At 43.9% G+C, this 10,609-nt stretch overlaps 1 protein-coding gene and 1 long non-coding RNA gene across 9 annotated transcripts; one reads left to right on the plus strand and one right to left on the minus strand.

Moving 5' to 3' along the window:
* Window positions 1-556: 556 nt before the first annotated feature.
* Window positions 557-6,847, plus strand: LOC120966392 (uncharacterized). Of its 8 annotated transcripts, none has more exons than XR_006665402.2 (5): window positions 557-1,020; window positions 1,313-1,372; window positions 1,626-4,252; window positions 5,134-6,527; window positions 6,602-6,847. It is a non-coding gene; the product is annotated as an uncharacterized lncRNA (long non-coding RNA). The 8 variants fall into 8 exon arrangements; XR_006665405.2 differs by having other exon boundaries at window positions 6,609-6,847; XR_006665406.2 differs by having other exon boundaries at window positions 5,134-5,318; window positions 6,345-6,847.
* A 1,623-nt stretch (window positions 6,848-8,470) lies between these two features.
* On the minus strand, window positions 8,471-10,254 carry LOC109762119 (uncharacterized). Its single transcript, XM_020320941.4, has 3 exons — window positions 9,830-10,254; window positions 9,414-9,625; window positions 8,471-9,299 (listed from the first exon to the last, which is right to left on the minus strand). The coding sequence occupies exons 1-3, from the start codon at window positions 10,073-10,075 to the stop codon at window positions 9,164-9,166; spliced, it is 594 nt and encodes a 197-aa protein (XP_020176530.1). The 5' UTR covers window positions 10,076-10,254; the 3' UTR covers window positions 8,471-9,163.
* Window positions 10,255-10,609: the final 355 nt, after the last annotated feature.

Raw genomic sequence — 10,609 nt, forward strand, 5'->3', positions numbered from 1 at the left:
TGATTAATGCTCTTTTCTGGCCGAACCAAAGCCCTGTTTTCTACTAGTGGTCCGTGCCGACCTAAACGGACGTCAACAGACGAAATGGGTCGCCCCGTTGGAGTTGCTCTAGCATCTGCATATAGCCTCCACATCAGGTGCATCAAAATCTGCCTCAATCACCTCCATGTTCAAGTGCTCTGAGTCATGATCAATAAGTTCATGTATAGCTTAAAATTCTCCCAAACTCTGATTGAAGCTCCATCGCCCATGTATGCGACGAGTTCATTTCTTTGTGGTTTGTCTATCCTGATATAAGTATCTAGGGAGAACATGAGGCTTCTCAGAGCTTAGCGACTGTCGGCCGTCGGATCGGATTTTTGATGCGTTCTGAACCGTAGGATTTCGCTCGGGAGAGACCTCGGCCATTGGATCGAAAACAAACACTGCTACAATGAATAGTAACCCCTCCAGTGTGCCACCGCGCGTAATTACAGTGACCCGTCGAGGGCATTTTAGTCATTTCGCGCACCCGGGTATAAAAGGGGCCGGCTCCCGTGGAGATAACCCTAGCCGCCTCACTCCCGCACTCACGCGTCGCCGCCTAGCTGCTCCCCACTCCGCCGACGCCGCCTCCGCTTGCCCTCGCGCCGTCGCCCCCGCTTGCCCTCGCGCCGTCGCCCCCGCTTGCCCTCGCGCCGTCGCCCCCGCTTCCCCTCGCGCCGTCGCCTCGTCTCCTCCTCCCCGCCCTCTCGATGGTCCACAGCAACACCAGGTGAGCGCGAGCAGCCAGAGAGGAATGGTCACGGCCCTCTCCCTCGGCGGCGCCGGCGCCAGCGGCTCCCTCCTCTGGAGGCCCCCTGCCTTGCGGGGTTGGCGGCCATGCTCGCAGATGACTCGTCGCCGGCGCCCTTCGAGATGACGGTGGTTGCCATGCTCAAGCTGCTCGGCGTCACCGAGGGCACCTCCTTCAACTGGATCCTGCGCGCCAAGAAGGCCGTCGCCGCTTCCTGCAAGGACGACCCAGACGCCGTCGCCCAGGTCCCTCCTCCCAAACTTCTCCTCCACTCCATGTTGTACTTCAATCCCTCGACATTAGTACATTTCTGTATATTTAGTTGATTATTGTTTGGCCTCCATTTATTTTTGATAGATGAGGACATGTTAGTGATGGATGTCGGGATGGTGGTGTACCCATACTTTCATGAACTTTTGTGTGATTAGTGGTTTGGAAAAGATGAATCACTTGAATGATTGCTGGTAGTATATTGTCTGATGCTATATTGGTGATGTGGGTGAGCTGATTTGGACCTTTTCATCTTGGTCTGTGCAGAATTGGAGCCTTTGAAGGATTTGAATGGAGCATATGTATGCATGCTACGGTTCATCTTAGGTGAGTGCGAATCTTCAGCATCTGTCTCATGTCGCTTCTGGGAAGATGCTTTTAATTTTTTTATTATCGATGATATCGATTTGGTAGCAGCCTTTGAGTGGTGGCAAGATTATGTGCATAGTATACTTTCAGCACTTGCATATCCTTGGTTCCTTGCTTGGCGTGGGATATAAGAACTTCTTGTTTTATGTTCTTTGGATGCACAAGCAGCAGAAGTCAAACTTACCATTTCTTTTCATCTTGGTCTGTGCAGAATTGGAGCCTTTGAAGGATTTGAATGGAGCATAATATGTATGCATGCTACGGTTCATCTTAGGTGAGTGTGAATCTTCAGCATCTGTCTCCTGTCGCTTCAGGGAAGATGCTTTTAATTGTTTTATTGTCGATGATATCAATTTGGTAGCAGCCTTTGAGTGGTGGCAAGATTATGTGCATAGTATACTTTCAGCACTTGCATATCCTTGGTTCCTTGCTTGGCGTGGGATATAAGAACTTTTTATGTTCTTTGGATGCACAAGCAGCAGAAGTCAAACTATAATTATGAATGCACGTCGACTTACAGGGAGCTTGCTCGTTCTTCAGTTCTTTTAGCTGCGATCGTGGTTCGGTCTGCAGTTCCTGTTGGCTGTGCTGATGGCCCTGCCGCTGTGATTGACCCTGATGTCCTTCTGCAGCGGCAGATGTTTCACGCCAGATTGGTCTCGATAGCGTGCAATACTTAGTTTTAGCTTTACTGTGTGAGTTGTTTCTATTTTTCTGGTTTTCCATTGCTCCTAAAATGTACATTGAAATCAGTGTGGCCGTATTCAGAGATATGAGCTACTATGTAGACATTATTTCATTATTTGATTTTTCTATGTACCTGGTTACTTAATAATCATTCTTGATATTGAAAAGGGACGGAAATAAGCTGAGTATTGGACCTGACTGAGTAGTGTTTGCCAGTTAACACATCTATGTTATTGGACCTGCATTAGCCGAGTATTACATTCAATTTAGTTTTACTTATTACATATACTTCTGATTTCAGTTTAGTTTTTGTCCACTGTGTATCCTTCCGATTTATATTACATGATTGAAGTAAATTGTTTATTCAGTTTGGTTTTGTTTATTGTACATAATTCTGGGTTCTCTGAGAAGATATGTATTATGTTCCTCTTATCAACCATATCTATGATTTTATTATTACCAGACTAGGTATAATCTCAGGTAGACTACAAATTACAAAGAGATTAAAATTTCAAACCCAAAACTCAGGTTGATTGATACATAGCTATGGTTGTTTGCTGCATAATTTTTCTGATTGTTTGCTGCCTAGACTCCAGTACGTAGAGGGTGTAATGCAAAATTTCAATTCTATAGCATTCAGACCATGGTTCCCTTTTTGTTACTTTGCTACAACATTCAGAGTATGGTATCTGTTCCATAAACCATAAAAACCAAAAAAAGAGGAGAGCCTAGCTGAAACTGCTTTGTTAGTGCAGATTTTTAGAATTATCAGGGAAACTGCTTTGGAAGTGCAAGGATGTCTCAGAAGGTTGCTCTGAATCACATTCTTCGGGGATGTGGCTCTGGTTGAAGCAGAGTATAAGAATTGGGTTGTTGACTGTGACAAGTATGTCGCCATTGTTCGCCCTCAATCACATTTTCCAGGTGCTGCTATGTTCGATGTTGAGTACAACAGGTTGAAATGGTAGCTTATTTCCTAATTTTTTGACACTAAGTAGATGTGCAATCCACCTACTAGGTATACACGCTCCTTCTTTTCAATTACACTCACATTCTTATTCATTTTCCTTGCTTTGGTGGATTATTCTATGCTTTCCCTGTTAACCATCTTCTTCATTTATTTTAGAATCTTCTGTGTTTCATGATATTTCATAGGATTCTAATTTTAACAGTTTAAATGATAGTCTCTTAAACTATCTGGTTAGAAGATAGGTGGAATAAATACATGGTAGTTAAATCTGAAGCATATACGTATTATCATACATGGTCCGTATACGTGCATTGTTGCTACTTGATTTTTATTTGCATATGCTTCCTCTATCCTATGGGCACTCGTTTGACACTGCCGCTTGCCTTGCAGCGTGTCTATTCCATTATTAAAAGATGAATTCTACATCGTTAAAGTTCTAGAAATTAGTTTGGCTAATCCCCTGAAACCACGACCACGGCGGCACCAAGCAGTTCCTCCTCTTTGCCTCCCACAACAAAGATTATCTGGTCAGAACCCCTCTTCCCCCTTCTTTCTCTCTGTATGTGCTGCTCCCATCGATCGATTCAGACTGCAGAGTTTCCTCTGTACATTTCCTCCACCCGAGACATCAAAGGAGGGTTCAATTTGAGGTTTTCTTCGGGGGCTGATTATTTTTGCTTAATTTCAGCTTTGCCTCAAAATGTTACTCTGTGAATGATACATGCTAATATCTGCCTGGGAATGGAGAGAACATAACATTTTGCCTTTGGGGAAATCTGTTTCATTACATATGTATGTTATGTACCAAGAGGTGGCAAGAAGAATACTCTGCATTGTACTGTACTGTATGTGCCTATCAATTTATGTACCAATGGTTTGAGTTGTGAGTTTACAATTTCCATTTGCTTTAACCACATTCTGATAACTCTCTTAAGATGGCCCCTGCTTTCTATCTTGATTTCGTTGCAAACGAGTGGCTTCGATGCAGTAAAAAGTAGACCAAAACAATAGAACTAGGTCCTAATTCAGGGCTATGTATGCACACACCTCATTATTACTGATTTGAAACCATCGTCTTATTTTGTTGTCTACACGGTGGTGGCTTGAAGAAGGGCCTTTCCAAGACTGAATTGGCGAATGTCGGCATACGCAAGCCTCTGTTCTTAGATGATGCTTCTAAGGTACTAATTCTGTTCTTCCTAGGAATATGAGAAATATCAATGGCATGTCCGTCTAATGGGTTCTATTTGCTTTGGGACTTGGAATTTCTAGAACCCTGACTTCCCCTAGGTGCAAATGTCCAATTAGATGTTGTTAGCATTGAATTAGCTCCGTGCGCGCTCCGGATTAGCCTCTCAACTAACTTGCTGACCCTGCTCCGAGTTACAGATTGCACACTTATTTCCTTGGAGAAATAGTAGTACTATAAATATGGTCTGGGGGTTACTTTATTTTCATTTTCTTCTGGTAGGCTAGAGTTAGACTATCTAGCTTCTTGGGTTTGACCGTTTCTTCCATTTTAGTTTAGTCAAATTGAGTTTCATGTAATTAGGTCAAGTAAAGTGGATCTATGATAGTTCCATGGTTCTGCCAGTGAATTATTTCTACCACTAGCTACATTCTGTTCATATTGGTTGATGCTGGATTACTCAGGGAGGTCCTTTGATTAAGTGATGGTTTCACCTGTTAGCTGCTCGATGGAGCAGATCACTGGATGGCCTCCATTCCGTGACTAGATTTATTCTACTAATATTTTTGATGGGATTTGTGGTCGTTTCAATCGATAAGGACAAAGCTAATCTGACTATGATGAGATTAAGTTTCATGTTTTGACTGGATATTTGTGAGAAGACATGAGACTGTAGTCCTCGTGTCGTTGGTGGCTAGCTCGAGCTTGTGTGTTAATCAGAAAATTAATAAATCCGCTGCCGATGAGAAATTTCTCTGGTGTGGTGCAAGTTAATATATTCTGTACACATAAATGGTTAACATAGTCTGTACCCGCCTCTTGGGTTATTTTGTGAGTAGTGATAGATTGCTCCTGATGATGCCTCCTCTGCAGATTTCTAGGATTCAAGGTCCCCTGACCCTGGCCAAGGACTATGACATGGAGTGACCTGTTAGTGTTGTTGACACATCTTCTCTACTTTATCTTGTATGCTCTTGTGTCTACGAAGGGAGCTCTTCTCCACGATGCCGGTGACTAGCGCACGCGGTCTCCGTTTGATCGTATCCCCGGCAAGTAAGGTAGATCATGTACATCTTGCTGCTCTGAATTTGTCTTCATGCTGAACAGAAATAGGATTTTTATTTTGTTCATGCTGAACAGAAAGTGTCAGCACTGTGATTTCTAGCTAGAGCTAGGGAATCTAGACACTTTACTTCTGGCTAGAGCACTCTTTTGTACAGAACTAGGGAAATTAGGTTTCTGTTTTTTTAAAATACATTCATCTTATTAATTGTTAAAGGGAAAACATAGCTACAAATACCATATAACTTACCAAGTTCTGGTTTCAGGTCTTGTCAGATTGTTTCCAACTCTTTTTTCTTATGTTCTGCAAATAATTTAGGAGCAACCAACATTGTTTGTTTTGCTCACGAGTATGTGTATATATGTAAAGAAAGTCTATGATAGTTTCTGTTATGATATACACAACAGTAAGATGTGTTGTTTGTTTTTAGTCTCAATTGTGTGTTTCCTATGCCTCTCTTATGCTCACCGAGCCACAGTTACTACATGCTTGGTTCTGACAAGGCTTTATTTCTGGTCTACAACCCTTTGTCTAGAATGGTGTTTGTTTGTTTACCGTCGATTGGTTCTATATATAGATTTATATTTGTGTAGTCTATTTATGTTGCTGATTAACTTATGCAGACCTCGGCTTGATCGCATTGTCTTGCCTATCATCTTGCTATTCCCTGTAGAATATGATGTCCTTCGTTCTTTGTTTTTTGTTAGAATTTCTGTGCCATGTGTTTGTTGGCCTTTTCATGGTTACTCAAATTATCACGATTGCTATGTGTTTTTTGGCCTTTTCATGGTTATTCCTTAAATTATCACATGCTTTTGTACGCACTGGACCATTCCTTATTCATTGTTTATGGAGTCCATCTGCATTGTTTCGATATAGTGAGTGCTTCTTTTTAGTTCAGTGCTAATTGAAATTGTGCATATAAATAAGCTTTGAATTAGTCGATGTTCTTTGGCACTTGAAGCTGCGGTAGTGCTATTCCTCCTGTCCTACGACCTGCTGATAGGTTATTTGTTAGCAGACCATCCTCAAATAATATGATCTCAAACTGGGTAAATCCTTCAGCAAGTAGATAGTTCTGGAGAGTAAGATGATAGATAACACCTGGGCTCCATGTTTGCTCAACACAAAGAAATCGCTTATGTGTCTTCGGCTTCGACACTACGCATAGGAAGCCGCTGCTGATAATCCAAACTTTGAAAAGGTTAGTTCAAGGTTCATAAGTCCGTTGTCAATGGAGAAAATGTTATCTGTTTCAAGTGACTGAACAAACTATAGATAGCAGGTTCATGTGTTGCGGCATATGAAAGGTTGAATGTCAAGACGATCAGGTTATTTCCAAAAAATATGCTTCTATGGAACTACATAGGTTCTTTGTCTCGCATTGCCGCTGTGGTGATTTTGCTGTATAAAAAGTACATTGTCTGTATCAAACTTGATGTGAATTGATCGTCCGGTCTTGCTTTTGGAAAAGTATATATTTATATTCCTCATGAACTTCCAGACGAATGGTTCTACTGAGAATATACCTCATGGTTGCTTTGCATTTGGTACATGTGACTGCATTGCCTTCGGCCAGACTTTGAAAAACGATCCTACACCAAGTAGCAACAATATTGCAGTTTGTTTAAAAGTTGGGACAAAAAGTTCAGCCAGGCACCACGCGCCAAGGCGCGTTTCCGATCTAGTAGTATGTGGAGGTGGCAATCCATGTCCTGGAGACCGTAGACCACATCCCGACGAAGATGTCTCGATCGACTTGTTGCGACCGAGACCCTGTGCTAGTCTGGTCGCGACCAAATCGTGGACACCGAGGCCTGTGGCGATCCTCGTAAGTCGTAACACGGAGACCCACACAGGCGGCAGCAGCAACCACATTCTCTGAATCGGCCTTGTCGATTGCAGTTCTTCTTTGGTGTGCATTTGCCCAGGGGTGTAACTTCTCAATGTGAATCTAATGGCATTGATGAATAAACACTGTAAGCTTGTCGTGAGTAAAATTTTCAGAAGGACAGGAGTTTAGTTTTTGCCTTGTTGTCTACAGTAATATAGTTGGTCAGACTGTTTCTAATTTGAGGGTGCATGTCACTTGGTTGATACTTGCTGTAGTTTTGTTCTAAAAGCATGTGGCCCGGCGTTTTAAACGTGCCATGGGCCGGCCTGTTTATTAACTAGGTTGTGTCTGGGCCGAGGAGCAAGGCACGTGGGCCGGCACGGCACAGCCCGGCTATTAAACATGCCACAACGGGTCGTGTCGTGCCAGGCATGATTAGCATGGGTTGGGTTGTGTCGTGCCGGGCCGGGCCGGACCGTTTGGCCAGCTTTGGGTGAGTGCATGAGCTCTATGCCGCACTCTCGCTGTAGTGGAGATAGATGGGACGGGCTGGACTACGCAGCCCACCGCGTTGAGATGAGGGCCGAGAGGGTATAACCTACTAGCTAGCTACTAGTAATTGTAAAAAAAAAGCTAGCTACTAGTGTCTCAAAAAAAAACTATTAGCTACTAACTGCCACTCCCTCCATTCCAAAATAGATGACCCAACTTTGTACTAAAGTTAGTACAAAGTTGAGTTATCTATTTTGAAACGGAGGGAGTACAACGGAACGTACCCTCACGTTTAGGGTTTAGCAACGCTGCCTCTGGTGACAACCAGGGAGGATCGCTGGTATCTTTCACTGCTGAACCGTTGTTCCCCAGGGGGCGTCGAAGGAAGACCGAGATTGATCTGGAAAAGATGCTCAAGAACATGGATTTGCTTGATGAGGAATACTCCTTGACGAGGAATTAGGCGACTTTGTCATCAGGAAGGTTGATGCACAGAAGTTCGTAGAGGAGCTGGTGAGCTACATAGACATACATGGGCGCATGAGCCGGCGATCGAATGGGTAGAATCGAGGGGCACACCTAGTTGCAGGTCACTGGGGGAGTGCCTGGCCCATGAAAAGCAAAAGTGTCAGGAAAAAAGGGGGGGCTATCTCCCCGCCGCCAAGGGGTGTCACTCTCAAGGGTGGGAGTGGCGCCCCTCCGTTCCATCTCTTCTGGGTTGGGGACGGGGATGGAGAAATACTCCATTCTAATTTTCTACCATTCTAATTTTCTCTAATATTTCAATCTTCATCATAACATACTCTGGAGACAGGACCATGCATTAAAAGCTCAATTCCAAACAATAACATGATCACTCCATTTCATCATGATATAATGGAGAGCTAGGCTGACAATATCCACTCACATATTTAGATGAATGATGGTGAACCATTCACTTTACAAACTTACAAAGGATCCAGACCGAGCAGTACTATAGTGCTAGAGTAAATTTGTTAAAAGTCACTTTTTGTTGGCCAAATGTCAGGAAATTGCATTTTTTTTAAAACAGCACTGAGCTAAATTAAAATTTTCCAATCAGTGCTAGAAAGCTGCACCTCTGAAATCTACGGAGGGATCCGCATCTAGGCTCCATGCAAGTAGTCTGGGGCCAGGTCAACAAAAATTCAAATGGTTTCGCTATGGATTTAGGCCCAATTTTTTTTACGGCGTGAAAAATAAGCAACCCCCTTGCTCAGCTTCTCCCATAAGCTGAGCTTATGTACTAATTATCGCATAACTAGCATATAAGCCCCCAACGAATAGGGGACAGCTTATAGGAGAAGCTGTAAAGGGGGCGGTTTATTTTTTTAAGCTGCTAAAAGAAGTGCGGTTTAGAAAGTGCAGCCTCTTGAAACAAGAGACCACAAAAAAGAAGAAGCGCAATTCCTTGACATTTAGCCAACAAAAAAGTGTACTTTAATGAAATTTACTCGAGTTTCAATATCTGGACTCATGACATAGTGAAATCTAGTCTAGTGACCAATTCCAAGTGCAAAGGCAAACATATTTCTCCAACTCTCCCAATCCATGTACATCCAAGTGGCCATCGCGGTAGGCATTCCATATAGCAGACAATTGTTGAGTCTTTCTCTTGCATGAGCTCGGCACCTACAAGGACAATTGTTGAGATTATAGAAAATTAGATATCAGTGTAGATACCAACTAAGAAGAGCAAATTACTTATTAATCTGTGTGGATAAAAAAATTGGGTTATGATCATACCAGAGGGGATCGCTGGGATTAGGATCAACGTGTCCGAAAAGTTGGAAGAGGAGCTCCATGTTTTTTCCCGTGTACCTACGATATGGGTGCCTCTTCTCCAACTCAGCGATCAGGTAGAAGAGCTCGTGCTTCTTGGTCTCAATCTCGCAGTACTGCCGATAGGCCCATGCTCTCTCTGGGTCGAGCTTTGGTACAGGTTCTCCAAAGGGTTGCTGGCGGACAGATCGGAGATAGTTTTAATTAACCGGTGGAAAAAGATCCATGCAGTACAGCGATATTGAATTGCAGAACAAATATATGAGATATCCTATCTGAGAAGTGCAGCAGGGGATATCGATGGACATACATACATATTAAAAAATGTTTATTTATTCTAAAAACCATATAAAAGAAGTTGTGGATCTTGGATGGTATACCTTCAGGGCGCGGTTGCCGTTGGGTGGGTGGGCAGCGGCGGCGGCGCCGGAAAACTCTTTGCAACCTGCGCCGCCGGAGGACATAGATCTGAGAGAAAAAGAGGCAGGTCGGCCGCCGTTGATGAGACTTGGAATCAGCCGGCGACGCCCCACCTCGACCAGCGGCAAGACGACGGACTTGAAAACCGCCTGGGGTCGCTGGCCGCCGAAGAGCCGACTGGCCGCAAGTCGGATCGCCGCCGCCATCGCCTTGAATCTGCGATTTGCCTTTCTTTTCTCTTTTAGGTGAAATCGATCGAGCGATGTTTGCTACTTGGATTTTGTTTGGCGGTCTGGATCTCGGGTCCCCCTATATCAGGGTTGGGCCGAGCCTTTCCGTCTCCGGCTCCTTATCCAACGCCCGTTCTTCGTATTAATTGGGGGCTACTCGCCTTTCCGTCTCCGGCTCCTCCCCCAACGCCACACCGCGAACGGGTCGCACACGGACGGGGCTTGCCCGTTACCGTTCCGTGTTCCCAGCGCGCTTATTTTTCATCCGACGGCCAGACCAACTTCTCTCGTCATGTCCCTTTTTTTCATCATCAGCCAAACAAAAGACACAAAAACCTCTTAATAAAAAATGTTATGAGGTTTCCTCACATAAGAGAGGTTGAACGTGCTTTGTTTGTGGAACACATAAACCTCAAAAAGCACCAAACTGTGGTCAGAATCACACCATGGTCTGATGACATGGACTGTGAGGGCCTACTTGAGATTGCCTGGGTGAAAATTAGTAAGATA

Source organism: Aegilops tauschii, chromosome 1, assembly GCF_002575655.3.
Source record: "Aegilops tauschii subsp. strangulata cultivar AL8/78 chromosome 1, Aet v6.0, whole genome shotgun sequence".
NCBI lineage: Eukaryota > Viridiplantae > Streptophyta > Magnoliopsida > Poales > Poaceae > Aegilops > Aegilops tauschii.